Source organism: Pleuronectes platessa, chromosome 13, assembly GCF_947347685.1.
Source record: "Pleuronectes platessa chromosome 13, fPlePla1.1, whole genome shotgun sequence".
In the NCBI taxonomy this organism is placed as follows: Eukaryota; Metazoa; Chordata; class Actinopteri; order Pleuronectiformes; family Pleuronectidae; genus Pleuronectes; species Pleuronectes platessa.
This window is the reverse complement of record NC_070638.1, coordinates 21,230,897-21,248,545: the sequence shown is the minus strand read 5'-3', so window position 1 is coordinate 21,248,545 and position 17,649 is coordinate 21,230,897. Positions and strand designations below refer to the sequence as shown.

At 39.4% G+C, this 17,649-nt stretch overlaps 1 protein-coding gene across 1 annotated transcript in view; it reads right to left on the bottom strand.

Moving 5' to 3' along the window:
- The window catches only part of brinp2 (bone morphogenetic protein/retinoic acid inducible neural-specific 2), a 210,646-nt gene that overhangs the window by 52,625 nt on the left and 140,372 nt on the right, over positions 1-17,649 (bottom strand). Inside the window, exon 5 of the mRNA XM_053438689.1 lies at positions 9,556-9,661. Within this exon, the coding sequence (XP_053294664.1) occupies positions 9,556-9,661 (106 nt within the window). The remainder of the gene's footprint in view (positions 1-9,555; positions 9,662-17,649) is intronic.

Below are 17,649 nucleotides of genomic sequence, written 5' to 3'. Positions count from 1 at the left end.
TTACAAAGTTTCTTACAAAAAATAAAATGAGACCCAACCTACTGGTTCCAAAGCCACTAATAAATGCTCCCGCTGTGGGAATCAAGCTCTGTCTCTGTGTCCTCACAGCAGGGGAACTTCAGTTTAAATTTCACCACTTTCATGATTAGAATCATATTCAAAAAAGCAGTGATATGCTAATTATGGCGCCAAAAGTTTCATGACTCCACAGTGTATTACACTAAATTGAGAACTGCTTTGTGATTTAATAAATGCATCATCTGTGAGAAACCAGCAGGCCGCTTTTGTAAGACTTGAATATGTCTGTCTGTCTGTCATGTCTGTTTCCCCTTTCCACTTCCTAGTCTTATTCTGGATCGTTTTCAACATCCGAGGCAACCCCACTGTGCCCCGTTATGAATATGCATGTCTCTTCTTAGGTATTTACTCTTTCAATGGCTTGGAAAGAGATGTAATAGTCATATTTTTCTTCTCCCTTGCTTTGGCAGGTACTGTGTGTGTTGTACGTTTTATTTGTGGAGCGCTAAAGACAGCTTAACATTATCAACAGTAAATGTCCCACTTTCTCTCGCTCTTCCAGCGCCCTGTTTGTTTCTTCTTTCCTTCATTTTTTCATTTAACTCTGGGTTTAAAAGGACGTGTCAGATTTTGACTGCAGCAGTAATAGCAGCAGTCCTGACGTTTCTGAAGAACCTTGGTATTAAGTGTCACACCATTCTGTCTTTCACGCACTCAACATTTGAACCTTTGGCACTTATATTTTTTTTTTTTTCCTTCTGTCTGTCACTGTCATTTCTGGCCTAAATAATGTTGGAAATGAAACATGGTTTAGCTTTAAACTAAAATTTCTCAAGCAAAGGCCGAAGCAGTAAAATGTAGACAATGTGTTAAGCTCAATGAAAAACAAACAAGATGGATTAGATCAGACTGAGAGTTAAGACACATTAGCTCATCGCTATGCAGCCTGTAAACAGTTGCGTGTAATGGTTTGGTTGGTTACTCCTTACAGCCCCTAATCTCTACTTGCACAATGTAATGTGTTGTACTTCCACATTGGCCGTCGGCTAACTTCCTGTCGACAACAGATGGTTGGTCTTTTTTTCACTCTCCCAGTTTATACAAATTTTGAATAAAGAGTTTGTTGTTAGCATTTTTTATCGTTCACCTTTTTTTCACTCCTGCCTCAGCTTATTACGATCTCTAACTACGTAATTGTGTTAAGAAGTGACCTCTGGTGGCCGGAGTAAGGCCCCTGATTATATTATGTCTCAAACTAGTTATCATCATTAACCATGATCGTTATTACTGTAACCAAGACTATAAGATCCTTTAAAGTAATCATATAAACCAAAATGATAATCTCTCCGTCAACCCTAACCAAACAGTCTATGTTCACAATCTGAAAAACATCCACAATGGTTTTACAAGCGTAACAATATATATATTTTTTTTTTTTATCGTAACCATGATAATAACGGTGTAGCTATTGCAGCACATTAGTACTCCAGAGAATCACTTGTCGTATTCCTCACGCAGCTCTCACCTGCTGAATACAAAAACTCACACCTCAGAATGTCACACGGTTCTAAACCTCCAGGATATACACACAGAGGAGGATTAGCTGAAAAGGAGTCACATCCTTGAACATTTGAATTGAAGTTAAAATGAATGTCGTTTCACCAGCAGAGCAAACGAGTGAGCACATCGCTGGTTGCAATGTTTTCTCCTACATTCAACTTTACAACTTTACCTGAAGGGCCTTGTTTTCACTTCCACCAGTATTTAAACGTATTCAACGTCACCCATCCATCCTATAATGGCTTATATTATGTGATTTGTGTGAATTGAAATAATATTTTCACAAGAAAATAACTACTGCTCTTGACTGATGATGGCAGTGTGGATTCAGCCTTTCCTGTCTATAAAATGTGTGTTCAGCATCTTTTTAGACTTGTTGCAAACCCTCCCAGGAAAAATTGTATAATTAATAGATGGAAGGGTGGATGGAGGACAACATTTGAGAGTTTATGAATACCCCTAATACGTTTGCAGACTTCTGCACAATTTACAGTAAGTAACCAACTACCAGTAGCTGATAGCAGGTGTTTGCATCCATCAGCGGATGTTAGTGACATAAATTCAGTTGTTATCCAATGTTTTGGCCTACTTGAGGGTATGCTGAGGATAAATGTAAATCTGACTGGGTACTAACTTGTATAGCAGTGCTATGAAAGCCATGTGGCCCACTCAGTAGATCAGACATCATTATCCTTTTTTAACTAAACACTGTCCCATTTTAGAACAGGAAAATATTGAGAATATCCCTTTATTTTCTTCCGCACTAATAAATGCCCACCAGCGGATGTGAGGGACATGTCTTCAGTTGTGCACCTTGTGTACATCAGATCATTGCCTTGCTGCTCCCGATATTTTGTCAAACATAATGTCAACGTATTTGCCACCATGTTGACACCTTTTTTAATTTATATATTTTTATCTAATAGTGAAACATAAATAACATGATGTATCATAGTTGAATACTGCTTTGAGGTAATTGATTTAGTAATCAATCATATATCAATCATCATTCCACCTTGATGTGAACTGTACATTTTATTAGAGAACCAGTTTTAAACTTTGGTCTGCCTTCTGATAATAAAAAAGATGAGAGATTATGGATTAAAGGCTCCAGCAGACTTGACTCGATTATACTTTATTTTTATTATTTCCTTGGCAACAGTTATTGAAAGAAAATCTTTGTTTGTTGTCTTTAATTTTGTCTCTTCTATTTTCAACTCCCTACAATAAATTCCAGGGAAAAAGACAGTGGGTATCTTCTTTTGAGGGGGGCTTTTCGGGTCATTACCCATAAAGCTTTGCTTCCATTCAGCGACAGATTTATATCACTCCAAAAGACCAGAAATAGCCGACCCATGGTTCCGTTTCTGTCTATCTCTCCGTCTCCAGCAGGGACCAAACTTTCCATTTTGGGCAATTTGAAGCTCTTAAGCTTCCCCCATGATCACCACCCCTCTGTTATCATTGTGTGTCTGAGTGTATGTGCATGTGTGTGTGTGCTCTCTAAGCCTTTGCTTCCGAAAGGCACTTGGTCCGCTGGAATGCACTTTTGGCTGTACAGCAGATGGTGGTGCTGGTAGTTTTGGACCGTGCTCCAGCTCACAGCGTGTTAGGCTTTGGCAGTGACCGAGCTTCATAAACACTACGTTTCCTACAGGCTGTTACAGATGCTACGGTATCACACTCTCTGTGGCTCCCTTTATGCCTATCTTCATGCCTGCATTTCTTTTTCAGTCTCACTCTTACCCGACATTTTAGTCACGTCAAGATGGACTACCCGTGGCAAAGAGTAAAAGCCAGATTGTACTTTGCTGGTTGTTTTTGCAATCAGCTGTGTTCTCAGCTAGTGGATTCAAAATGCGGGGCATTAAAGCTGGGAATAGATAAGGCCTGATTGGTGTTGATTGGTTAAGAGCCTGTTGGTCGTCCAGTTACAAGGACAAATTGCGTCTATCATGGCAAGTGCAAAAGGAGGATAAGCACTCTCCCTCAACCTTTATGTATGTACCTCTATCTTCAAATAACTCTTACATTGAGACTGCCACTCGGAGGGACGAATAAGAAGTTTTGCAAAGAAAATGTATGCCCCGTGTTACAGTGAGTGTGTTGGGACTCTGTTTTAGTGACTGCCCAGGCTAAGGCCTCACTAGAGGGAGGCACTTGATAGATCTCTCACCTTGCAGGAACTCACAAGTGTCGCAGAGCATCTGTCCCTGCTCCTGCTATTGATGGAAATCCAGCGAGTTCTAAAGGCATGTTTGGGGCACTTTGGGGAATGATCTCTAAGAGGTTTTCCTGGAGTCCCTCTGCGAAGGCCAATACACTGAGAAACTACTTTGACATTGGGCCAAGCCTATATTGTGTTTCAGAGAAAACCATTATAGACTCATATCTCTGTTGCTGGGTTCCAAAAGAGACTTTGATGGAATAGGATGATCATTGCTTGTAGTGCAACGGAAAATAGCTGTAAGTGCTAGTTCCACACGGACTGTATTTGTTTAATTCTTTGAGTTTTTAAGGATAAGCTATTGTATCGAGACACAATGTTTCCATCAGAAGTGCAAGGTCCTGAATTAGGTTTCAGGGAGAACTTTTCAGGTGGTGTGCACTTTTTAAAAGGTAAAGGGACCTTTGGAATGTGGCTTACAGCTATGATTGCTTAAATACACTAGCTTTGCTAATGTGCAAGTCTAAAGGATCTATCACGTATGAACCGATGAAACAAATGATGTGAAAGGAAACCGGTGCATAAATGACAATATGCAAAAACAACATTTATTTTGGGAATGTTTTTGATACTAGTTATTTGGAAAAACTTCAGTTATTTCTTAGGGCAAATTCGACAGGTTTTCTTGGGAACCTTGACTGGAGATGCAATGCTTTGAGAATTGTATTGAGTTCAACTAGACATGTCCAGTTATAATAAAATGACTGTTGACGAAAATGTTTAACTTTTTGATAATTTCAAGCCATTTCTGCTAGGTCCTCTACAGTTTGGGCCATGAGATCATCCTCCTTCCAACCCAACCAAAGTTTAGTGAGCGACTTACAGAAGAAGAAACCTGTGTTTGCAGCTTCGGGCAAGGGCAGACAGCAGTCAGCTTGTTGATTAAGAAGACGCTGACACAAAGTGCATACACCACTCCACAGAAAAGGTCAGTGTTGGCTTATTCTCAGGGTCATTGCAACAAACAGGTGCACAGTACAGCAGATACTTATCCAGCGATACAGGCTGACAGTCTTATTTCTTCAAGGTTTTAATGTTGAAAATTAGCCAGGCCACATTATCCATCCAAGGCCAGCAGCATAGAGGCAGTACATTTCTCTACAAAAACATAATACCACAGTCAAACCAGCCTAAGTTCAGTGTCAAACCAAGAGTGATAGCAGCAGTCTATGAATGGGGATCCAGTAGACCTTAGTCGTTGTCCAATTACATGGTGCTGGTGCCTAATAGAGAACAGGCTCAATGCATTTCCACCACAAGAAAAAAAAAAAAAAAAGACGTGCTAGTAGCTGGAAAGGGATGCTACACCTGCACAAATGTTCTGGTCCAAAGGTTGGAACAACTGATGATAGTAACTAAAAATTGAGAAACTTGTTGAAGCAGCAGAAACAAGAAGCTTTCTGAAAACTTAAAATGTAAGAATTTGAAAGCAAACTAATGCAAAGCGATGCATGCAGTTGCTCTCCTGTTGCTGCATGAAACAAAATGCAAGTCGGGTCATAAAAGAACATGGTTATGGAAGGTTTGAGAACCAAACATGGACCTTTCTAATGCACCAGTCTGCTGTTGCCAACCAGTTCTGAATTGGCTGTGCACCAGTGTAGAAACTATTTGGTGCAGAATTCTCCAAGTACAGTTACTTATGTACATACTTAGATTGTGGTGAGAGTGAAGGTTCTGTGAGTCGAGAGTATTAAGGCGAATAGCTGTTCAAGGCTGCCCAAGACAACTGATGCACTGGTTTCAATGTTATGCGTCTGTCTCTCCCAACACAGTTCTCCATGATGTTTTTGTCAGGGTGGTTTTTCGTGGTCTCTGGATGTGTTATCGATGCACTCCCGCTCAAGAACACCGCCCACACACACAATGCGCATAAACATGTTCATATACTCAAAGGAGCCGCACAACTAAAAACGAAGAGGTTTCATTTTTAAGGCAAAAAGTTTGGCCATACACTCAATAAAGATAATAATAATAATTTCACAAGCACTACTCTGACTCAAGGATAAAGCCACACTGTTTTTTGTCAACCGCTAACGATGAGAGATGGCAGCCTCTTTTGGCATGAAAGACAATGGTTCTTGATTTGACAGAGGCATATATGCACACACATACACATACGTACACACATACACAGGCAAAGCCTAAAGATACACGGGGGCATGCAATTAGGGACAGATCAGAAATAGTAAGAACGGCCGAGTGTTGAACCATGTGGGGAATAGAAAGTACAATGTACCACTTCTGTCCTACAACTCTAATACTGTTTCATTTCAGTTAGCAGTGGTGCAGAGGCTAAAATACAAAGGCTGTACAGGTAGAATTACAATGCAGAGGTCTTTACAAATCAATGGGAGGAATGTAGGAATTACAGAGATTGATCCCTATGATTATAATGAAAATAAAAAACAACTTGCACGACCTAATTTGTGTTGATTGGGCTCCCAGGAAAAGCTCTGAAATTCCAGTTAAATGGAAACCCATCAAGCTAATTGGATGGAATTAGAAGAGTTTAACCATGGACATTGCTGTGGTTGCACTTTCTCCATTGCAATTAAAAAAGGATCAGAGAATAAACACGTCATATAATACACCATTAGTAAATAAAAAGGAACAAATATTAACCCTGCAGATCAGGGCATTTTCCCTCTTTAAACCTCTACATAATAATCAGTAATGTTTTGAAAGAGACAAACAAAAGTACATGGGGTTCATATTGCAGAATTTTTCTCTTTTAGCAAAGTCGCATTCGCCTAAAACTTAATGGACTCACAAACACAACCTCTCTGGACCTGACAAAAGAAATGTCTGAACTCATCTCTTTGTAATTTTTTGGGGAAATAATTTTTTTAATTACAGACGAGTCCTCATTTTCTGTTTCGTTGATTTCAAGGCAAAAACCCTTGATAATGCTAAGGCGCAGGACTGAGGTTATGTCACTAACATCGACTGGTGCAGCTAACACCTGATAACCTAAATTGTACAGAAGACCTTCAAATATACAAGTGATATTTACCATCTAGTCCTACATTCTAAGATCTATCTTTCACACACACTTGTTATTCACCTTGAGAGATGTCAGTAATTGTGCCTTTTTTTTTGCCCCTCTCCCCTGCCTTGACTATCGGTTTTGACAAATTGGTTAGTTAGGTATTTTTTTCTGATCAGAATACGTATTGTATTTGAAAAGACATTCATGTTAAGTAGGTACAGCAAATATATTAGCAAATAGTTAAATGCTCCACCAGGTTCACCACCAAATTGCTCACGTTAGGAATCATGCAAATAGAAGGAACTTCTGAGGACAGATTTGGCCTTGAGTTGCCTAATTTTAGAGTTGCCAGTTATGCTGCTAAAGAAAACAACATAGCACCGCATGAAAAGGTTGCATTCACCTCGCAAATTGCTCGTATCCACCTGGAAACAAGCAATTTGCGAGTTGTTATTGAGAATTGACAGAATCTGGTCAATCCAAGGATCGAGCACCCCAACAAGCAACACAGAGGAAATAAAAGAATCAGTGAAAAACAGTGAAAATGCTCTTACATGCGACCCAACGTCTGTATGTCTTAGGTCGGGCAGAAAGTGTGAACTGGGTTTATTGTGGTTACACTCTGATGCTTAAAATAAGGTTAATGAGAGATCAGAACCAAACAATACATTTCTGTTCACAAGAAAACTAAACCAGGTTTGTTTTCTCTCATGGATGCCAAACTGCAGCCAGATGCTGATAATACTCATCACCTCAGAAGCACAGGGCACACACACTGCATCCTAACAACACTATTGCCTTTGGCCTAACAATAGAAATCAAATTATACTTCAGATTTGGAGAACTATGAAGTGCCCACTGTGAAGTAGTTTCTCAATAGTGTCACTTCACTCTCTGCATTAGGTACAGTCTCAAGGACGAACCTCTGTTGACAAGAAAGTTTGGTCACCCTTTGTCTCCTGTTTAGAAGAGGCTTCAGGTCAGAGCTGGTGACTATTCCTCGTTGGCGACGACAGAGCCACGCAGATGGGTAGAATAATGGTAATTTTATATTCTTGTCCTTTATTTAGCTCTTTAAATCGTTTTATTGTTCATCAGACTGTCTGCCACCTTGCTGAAAGAGCAGTATCCAAACAAAAAGACAAAACCCTATGATTGATTGACTGGAGAATTCTGATGATGACAAACTATGTAATGAGAGCTTTCCCACATTTTTTTATTATTTATTGCTGAATTATATATATATATATACATACCTGTTATGTGTGTGTGTTCAGATTCTCCTGAAATGCCACCTAGAGTTAATGTGGTTTTCCAAGTCCCTTTTTGTCAGTTTTACAGTGGATAAAAAGGTTGTTGGTTATACATGCATTCACTTCCATTGTCTAAAGACAGCACTGTGATAACAATGTGCCTGAACACACCTCACTTGGTAATTTTTAGGACCAACATACCCCACGGCCCTCAGAGAGGCAAAAGTGTAATTAAAAAAGCTTTATACTCCTCCAATACCCCCACATCTTTACCCGAGCAGGCCCATCTTCCACTTTGTCTGAAATCTCCCATTGTAGTTTCTCTTTCAGCCAGTGACCTAATGAGACAGAGTCATTCTGGCTGTGACCAAAGTGTGATCACAGTATGTGTGAATAAATGGGCAAATAATGGATAGCTCAACAAGTGTATACTCTTGTAATGAAGAGTAGAAGAAATGTTTTACTCTACAATTCGACTCAAGTGTGAGTAAAAGAATGCTGCATTTAAATGACTCCATCTAATACTATTTGAGTAACTTTATTATGCTGTGTGTAATCATTACTGAAGCCTTCAGAGGATCTCCACAGAATGGGGTCCGGACTTTCTCCTGAGATTTCCTTTCACACGTGCACAACGCAGCGGGGGGGGGGGTTTGCCTGCTTAGACACGTTCACAACAACAACACATTCTGCATGTCTGAAAGCAGCTTGAGATACTTTAGCCTTCACACAGACAAAACATGGTTACCTCTTCTTCCAAGGAGAAACACTGTCATCTTGAAAATGTTTCGCCTCAAGCGATTTAAGTCTCCTTAAGTGGCTCATTTAACTAGTTTCATATCCCACTGCATACAAACGAAGAATTAGCCTCAAAACGATGTCACCCCACTCTTCCTCCACCAAAAGAATTAGACTTTAGCGTGGAGATAATTTTCTTATTTTGTAAACGTGGCATGTTTGTGACAAAGTCAAAATTGAGTAATTGAGTAATTCTGTAGATTCTTGTTCATAGTCCGTCTCTTCCCCTCTTATTCCACCGATATACTGCAAGTTGTATCGAGCAACAAGGCTTGTACAAGTTTTACCATTTGAGGTTTCCTCGTGCACTGAGTGTCACCAGGTGTGGTAGGAGGGGTTGGGTTGGGGTCACTGTGGCGAGACACGGTCCATCTACAGCCTGGTAAGATAACAGATTCCCCAGGAGAGCGAGGGCCAGTCAGGCAGAACAGACATATAAACTACTGCACCGTAAAATAAAGGGTCATCCTACCCAGCTTCTATACCCAGGAGGTGAGCGGCTCGTGTGTGTGGTTGTGTGGTGGATGGAGATGGTGGTAGTATCTAAGTGTGTTTGTGTGTGTGTGTGTGTGTGTATGGGAGTGAAAAACCCTCAGTGGACATTTTCTTCGAGGCTGTGACTTGTGTGTTTATGAGTGTGGGTCTGCATTCATTTAAGATGAATATATACGTGACTGGCTGTGTGTGTGTGTGTTATCCAGCCTTACCCTTTAGGTGGATCTTGTTTTCTGGGCTGTGTACCAACACAGAGCTAACTGAATCCAAGCTGTCGTAGTTACTGCAGCCGAGAGGGCCCGTCCTTGTCTCAGTTACCTGGGAAACAGAGGAAGGACATACTTATTGAACATCCAGCTACACAGTGTCTACACCTTTTTTTTTTACAATGCCACATTAGTAGAGAATGTCCACTGATGCCCTCTGACTGCATTCCCTCACCCACAGCTGCCTGAAGTGAGCCAGCTGTCTAATGGACGTTTCACGAGAAAAAGTGCAGGTGTCTGTGAAAGGTGAATTAATCTGTGAAGCAGCCAAAGTAAGGACAGAGGGGGAAAGTTGCATGCGTCAAAAGCCTTTTAGCAGTTCTGTGCTGTAGTAGAGACGATGAGCACTTTTAAATGTGCATGAGAAATAAACTTGAGTGGTGGATGCATCAGTTGTTTAGCAGGACAAAGACATCGCTTCTCCCTGAAGAATCCTACATGGATTTTGTACTGCATGATGAATTATTTTGTCTGATCACAAATATAGACGACAGCAAGTGTAACACCATATTTTATTTGGTTTTAATTGACCATAGTGGGGAACAATCTGGGAACACAATTTATGTATAGTCACATTTTACAATGATATAGTGCAATTTAATTTGAGTCCAGCATTTACTCTCCTTTAGCTCCAAATCCTGAGGGAAATATATCTGGAATGTTTCATTGCTGGAAGTTTCACTTTGTTCACCGGCTATTCTCACTCACTGCTGTTTCCTCTTTGAGTTACTGTACAGTAGGTTTTAAGAGCTTCTCTGACATCCAAAATCACCATTATAAAAGTGACATTGGGAAAAAGATGTAAGATTATGGCCTGCACAGTTAAAACGTGCGCTGAAAACTTTCTGTAAAGCTCTGTAGAGCTGAGGGAAGCTGCAGTTACAGGGGATCATATTCTGTCAATGTTCCCATAAAAAGATTACAATCACTTTGACAGCATCAGTTAAGTCTTAATGATAATCATCCATGTTGTACAGCTATCTGTTGCTTATGGCCAAATCCATTAAAACCAAATAAGATGGTTGAGGATTCGAGGTTCAACATCATGGTTTGATAACCAGATTGTAAAATTAATGGAATAATGTCCTCCCTACACAAATTTGTGACAAGGTCACAGAGCCACATCTTACACCACCACGAGAAGGCTTTTTCATCCCAACATCAACTAATGTCACTTTTAGACACCGATAGAACCTGCTGATGCCATCGCTCCACTTGGAAGGATTAGCCTCGTTCAACCACATTTCAAAATCTGCACACAAACAAATCTGCTGTCAACATGTGTAGCTCACACTACTCAGAGAGCAGACGTCAGACAAAATCGACAGGCTTAAAGTCTCTGTTGGTGGTCAGCAGACAAGCCGGCACAAATAAACTTTGGAGAAGTAAAACTCAAACTCAACAAAACAAAACAGGCAAAAATAAAGGAACTTCAACAAATATATAAATAAACCGACACATGAGGAAGCAGCAGGGGACAAATTTATGAAGACGGCTGTGGAGCACACAGACAAAATGCACCCGGGAGGTAGAGATAATTGAACACAGGTGAAACGCATGTGGGCGGGGCTGACAATCACTGAAACGGAAAGCCTGACAAATACAGGAAGTGTCAAAAACAAAAGACACACAAGGGAAGTCATTCAAAGGTAAAAAAAATAAAAATAAACAGGAAGTTAGGCGTCTAAACTACTGTTTCAAGTCCAAACTCAAGATTTTCCGAAAGAAAAAGAAACTTCCGTTAACCAGATGACATATTTTAGAAAATGTGTAAACCTCTCAACCAACATCATCCCTGTTCTATCCTCATTATTTCACATTACAACAAAATTTATCTCCACTACTACTCAAAGAAATTCAGAATGGATCAAAATTAAGTCAAATTCCTTCCATGTCTCAAATCACACGATAAGATTTTCGTCCTTTAAAGAAAATGTTCTGGAAGCAGAACAGAAAACAGGCACAGCAGCTACTTGATATCTAAATTCTAATAAATGTTATTACATCTTTCAAAGATGACAGAACCTACATATTTATCAATGGGAATTTAAAAACTAACATCCTTTTTTAGACATAAACTTTCACATGTTCACCGAATAATAATGTCTGATTTGCTCAGGTGAGGGGTTGCATGCAGAGGCAGGAGGTAACATATATATCCCCTTACGAAGATCACGTTCATGGTTACAGCAAATTGACAACAGTGTCGGCCTTTATCAAAAGCTCTCTTGACGTCTTTGTCTGTTTTATCGAGGGGTATGGCACCACTTTTTCCTCCAGAGATATTTGTATTCTTTTTGTAGTTGTGAATCAGTCGCTCTTGGCAGCATCTTCAACACACCCACTCTGTGGCTGTGAATCCTCTATATAATCTCCTGCTGTGTTCTCACATAGGCTTATTCAGAGTTCTGACCAGGGTCCTGGCCAGATAAATGACGCAGAATGTGCTGAGGCTCTCACTCAGACAATTGCTTTCTCACAAATAGTCCCTGAGGAAATAAATTCTCCTGAGTTCAGTAAGTTACAAAAACACTGGGTTTTACTCTAAACTGGAGAGAATACCCCTTAAATTTTGACTTTCACGGTTCAATGAAATATTAATTGTGGCACAATCATCTGACCTGGATAATGTCGCTGCTGAGATACCATGCATGTCATGGAAAGTATGATGCATTTTGAATACCCTACGTATTATGCTGTGGTTGAAGCTTTGCTTTATATCTGCTTAAGAACTGCAGATTGTGGGGGCAGATGATGACAGTGAAAGGTCAAGTGTATAAGGAGACAAAGGTCAAAGGGGGAGACAACATTTTCTAGGAGAAATTAAGACTGAACATAGAACAGAGAGGACTAAAGAAAAAATAGGTTACAACAAATAGTCCATTATTCGGAATGAGTGTTCAAGATAGGACAATTAGCACTAGGTGATGGATGTAGCCTCCGGCAAAGCAATTCTCCAGCGAAATCACTCTATTCTACAAATAAAGCAGCCTGTGTGAATTTGCCGTCATTAAAACAGCCTTGTTCCTCCTCGCATCTTCACACTCGGTCTTGCATTGAGATTGCATCTATTATCAAAAGATCCGAAGTTAGCTTCAAGGCTCTATGGAAGATACGCATCTCGAACATCTCTCGAATATCATCTCCCAAAGATGGACTTAAAGATTAGAGAGCGATGAAGGGGAAGATCAAAGGAGGATTAGTGATTTGGGTAGTTGTTTAAGACACAGATGTGGTCACAGACAATCTCTGCTTTAATAATGAAAGAGGGAACTGTTGCATCTCATTGATGTTTCTGGATTGACGATGGAAGAAAACCCCAAGGTTTACAGTTCTTAAAGACAAATCTATATGATAGAACATGACTGTGTACTCATTTGTTCGGCATCTTATACCACCGAAGTAGCTTGGCTACACCAAAGTGTGGCTTAGATTGGCTCAAGGTTTTTTGGAAATAAACTGTGCACTTTCCCCTTTTTGTTTGCACAGTTTTGCAATGCAGAATCTTTCTACTCTCTGCTATTTGTTCAGTGTCCATTCATTAATTTCTCTCCGTCCCTTCTTTCATCCTTCTAACCCTTGATCACATTTCAGGCACAGAAGTGTTCCTTGTTTTACACTGAGATCAATTTCGCTCAAAACAAATTTTGTCTGTTCAGACTTAATGTTCAGGGCATTTCAAAGGGAGCACGCTTTAAATGTGCTCCATGCAAACATAAGCGATGTGTGTAATCTGCCACAGACAGTATTTCACTACCTGGTTGAAATCTCAAAGAAAGACCAACAAAAGGGTTCAGCCCCTGACCACAACATGACCATCTTATTAATATTTAGCTGCTGACCAAATTATATCACATTCTAAAATAAAATAAAATATATAATGTGTTAAAATAAATGGAAGGAATAATCACATACTTTTTTTATTTCAAAATATTTCATTATTTCAAAACCATAACTGATTAAAGTGATGCAAGACTTTTTCTATTTCAGCTTTACAATTATTCTGTCATGCTATTTACATTCTTATGACGATTTTTCGATTTCTTATTTGCACTTATCTGGGCTTTAAGTGGATTTGAAAACTGGATATGGCTGGGCCCCAATACACAACAAAAACAAAGCTTTATGGGTAAAGCCAGATAACCATTCAGGCCCCAGACTTCCAAAGTCCCCAAAAGCACCACATTCATTGCACAGCAGTTATTTTATGGTCATTTGAATAACTGCAAAAGAAATTATAGCGGAGCAAAGTGTCTCTGTGCGGTGTCCCTGCTGATTTTGGCTCTTGGCGACCACAGTGCTGCGGTAAAAATACTTTTCCTTCCTCTGCGTCACACTGAGCCAGTTCCTCTCTCGTTTCCAACCAAGCAGATTTCACACAGATGTTACAGAAGGTCTTTATTTGTCTGAGAGAAAACTGTGGACTAAAGTAGACGTGAGACTAAGGGCCCTCCACTCCATCGCTGGAGATAAAGAGAATGTATTTAGCTCCCACCTCCTACCCGGCGCTAGAGCGACACAGAGCCCAGAGGCGTACATGGACACAGGTCAAGTACATCCCACTCAATGTCTCTTCCTCCTGGGTGATGAGTTGATCTGGCAGAACACGGCGCGGCAGGTGGCATGCATACCTGATATCCTCATTTAGCAAAAGCAGGCAAAGGATGCGCGTCGCCAAGTGGGAGGAGATGTGTGTTTGTTGTCTGTGTGTGCTGGTAAATTTGTGTTTGTGTGGGCGGGTGTGCAAAATCTCTGGGTGTTGGCTGTTTTTAAAGAGGGTCTGTTTACCTGCCTGTCAGCCGGATAGCTGTACTCATCATGGACAAGTAAACAAGTTTATCTGAGGACCTATAGTCTTTTGATATTTTATTATTATTATTATTTACATGTTATTAGAGCATTATTGCATACGAGAGTGAAAAACCATGCACTAATTGTATGCACTAAAAAAATAGCATTAATGAGGCGAGTAGTTTCTGGAAATATAGGTATAAGTATTTGAATATGCATCCATCCATTATCTATACCGCTTATCCTCTGAGGGAATAGGCCCTATACCCTCAGAGAATTTAAGATAACGCGGTTTCATAGAGAATTGATAACAACTCCATCGGAGGAGTTCACAGCGAAAGGAGAAATCCTTGTTTACTTTCTGATTCTGAACACTCCCGAAGGAGCGGCTGACCTTCTGACACGAAGAATGTTTGCCTGAACCAAGACACATTGAGTTTTTCACATCTAGTCATCACATCGCCCATTTATGACTTTCACAATAAAAGTTCCAGATAGGTACACATCTTATGATGAAACCCAGGAAACCCAAATTAACCGACCAACCTTCCACAACAAGGCAACTAAATAAAATAACTTTCATACCTAATTTTTTAATGGCAAAAATAACTGGATACAATTTATGACAATAAAACAAATTAAGTTCATTAGCTATATTATTAGCTATATTTTGCTTGTTGTGTGACATTTTCCTTCTATGGTATCGGTAATCGTTAAAACCGTGAAACTGTGATATTTCCTCTGACAATAATTGTTGCACCGAAACTTCATATCATGACATCCTTAAAATGTGTCCTGAAGTCCTGAATGGGATGTCCACTAACTACTTGTTTTGTAGGTTCTCTTGGCATGTCCCAAATAGTTAGACCCTAGGGTAAAACCTGCTGACTGGGATGTTGGTGTATATTTCATGGGGCTTCTAAATGCCCTGGGGTCCCTCGGGAGAAGCCTGATGTTGTGGTTTAGTCATTTAGCCAGCTGTGACTCGGACTCACTAAAGCAGCAGAAAATGGCTGCATAGGAGACAGGAATAAAACATAGGAGAATATTGAAATGTAGTTTTCTATATTTCTGACTAAATGAGCAATATTTATTTCAAGTATGGAATAAATAACCTTTAGTGTTGGTTGGATCATGTGTCAAGTCACTGAACCCACAGTTGCAATAAGGCAAATTATCCATGAAAGGATATCTGCATCTCTCTGTGCAAATTCAAAACCAATGAACGAACTTACAGCCACATTATCGACTTGTTTGGAGCAGTCTGAGAAAAAAGACTTGTAACCCTGGAAACATTTGTTTTCCGATTGATGCCGCAGATGAACCTGAAAAACTTGCAAGCAAAGAGCAAGCAAAGAGACATTTCTCAAGAATATAAATAAAGCTTGAATATAAGAGCAATAGGATTCTGGGAAATTGAATGTCTGAAGTATGGTACCTGTTGATCTAAGTGTGAGTCCAATCTCCAGTATGAAGTGTTTGTCCAGAAGACACTCAGTCCCTGTACCTATATTAATCTCAGCACTCTGTACAGGCTCTATCAACAATCGAGGCTTTAAATGTGGACTGCCACTATGGCATTTCAATCTATCTTTATTGCGGAGTAATGATTTTTGGGAACACATTGATACTACATCAATTTATTTAGGTCAATAGTGTAGACAAAATAATTTTTGGGGGATTAATTTACAATGTTCAAAGATAAGAGAAAAACTGCTTGCCAAATGAGGTATACAATTACAACATATATGAACTAGAGATATAACTTTCCTATCTAGAGCTGGCAAATACATTTTCAATTTAATTAATAAATAAATAAATACTTTTTCTGATAGGATTATTTAATAATGGATCCTGAAACCCAATTTGGTTGGGATTCAAATGTCAGGTAGAGGTGGGAATTCACCAGGGATGCACCAGAGAGTTGAATTTGAGACAATGATTTTGTAGAATGAGAATTAGCTTTGAGCATTATATTTCTTTCCCAACCATGAAACACAAAGTGATGTAATTTAACAGAAATTTCCTACAACGTTATTATTATCTCCAATATTAACCCTGAACAAATGTCCATTAATCCATTTAGAAATGACCAAAAGAAAAAAATTACATTTTGAATTTTTCTTGCACAAATAAAAAAATGTCTTCAGTACCAGTGAAAGTTTTTTTTACATCCCAGTCAGACTGCATACAGAATCTGCTAAAGGCTAACTCAACAGACTTTTAATGGCACCAAATCCTCAAAACATGAAGGAATAAAGGCTAATATAAAATGAGACTACCAAAGTATTTAAACTATAAGAATACCAACAAGTATATGGCGAATATATATGCAGCTATAATCTGTATTGTGGTGTGAGGTGAACAATTACATACTCAGCGTAATCAGGAGAAGATTAAAATCACTGACCAGCACCTTCCCTGGAGTAATACATTAAATCCCATCTGGATGGGGCTTAGTCAATAAATGAGAGATTTAGGGAATATTGCAAGGAGTTATATACTTCAGAGAACAAGGTGCAACTAAATTGATTGAATGTTTTTCTGAATAAATTAAATGTGCCGTCCTTATATTGACTAAAGGATTTATCTTTGGGAGTCCCTCTGTCTCTATAGCAGAGCTTAGAGAATCATAAATAGGATGATGGAGGCAACAGCTTCAGGATTTTGTGGCAAACCGCCAAACGATTAATTTACTTTTAGGACATCCACTTTTGGATGTATTCAATGTAGCAGCTCAAAAAGGATGCTTTGGAAGGAAAGTAAATAAAGCTTTTGTTACCTAAAACGGGTCAGGACCCTTCCATTTGTGCTGATTATTGTGCTTCATCACTGGTGAATGCAGATAGTACAATGTTTTCTCAATCCGATTTACCTAAATTGGTTCATCGTGATCCATGAGGGTTTTATTTTGATAGTGTTTGTTCTCTGTCACATATGCTGAAGTTATAATTTTGCAGTTTCTATTATTATTATGTTTTGGTTTTTAATTGGTAAACTTGAAGGTTTGTGACGAGCGTTCGTCTTCGAACCAGTGAGACAAGTATGTCTCAGGATGAGAGGATGCGGTAAGTAAGAAATAATATAGGGTAGTTTCACATTGTCCTTTAAGAGAGCTGAGCCCAATTGAAAAAAAGTACAGAAACCAAAAGTCATACATGTTGAATTCCATGCATGCACGCTTCTTCATGTTCCCTTCATTTCAGACGTTTTTTCACATTTCTCCACTGGTGTGCGATACCTCTGTGG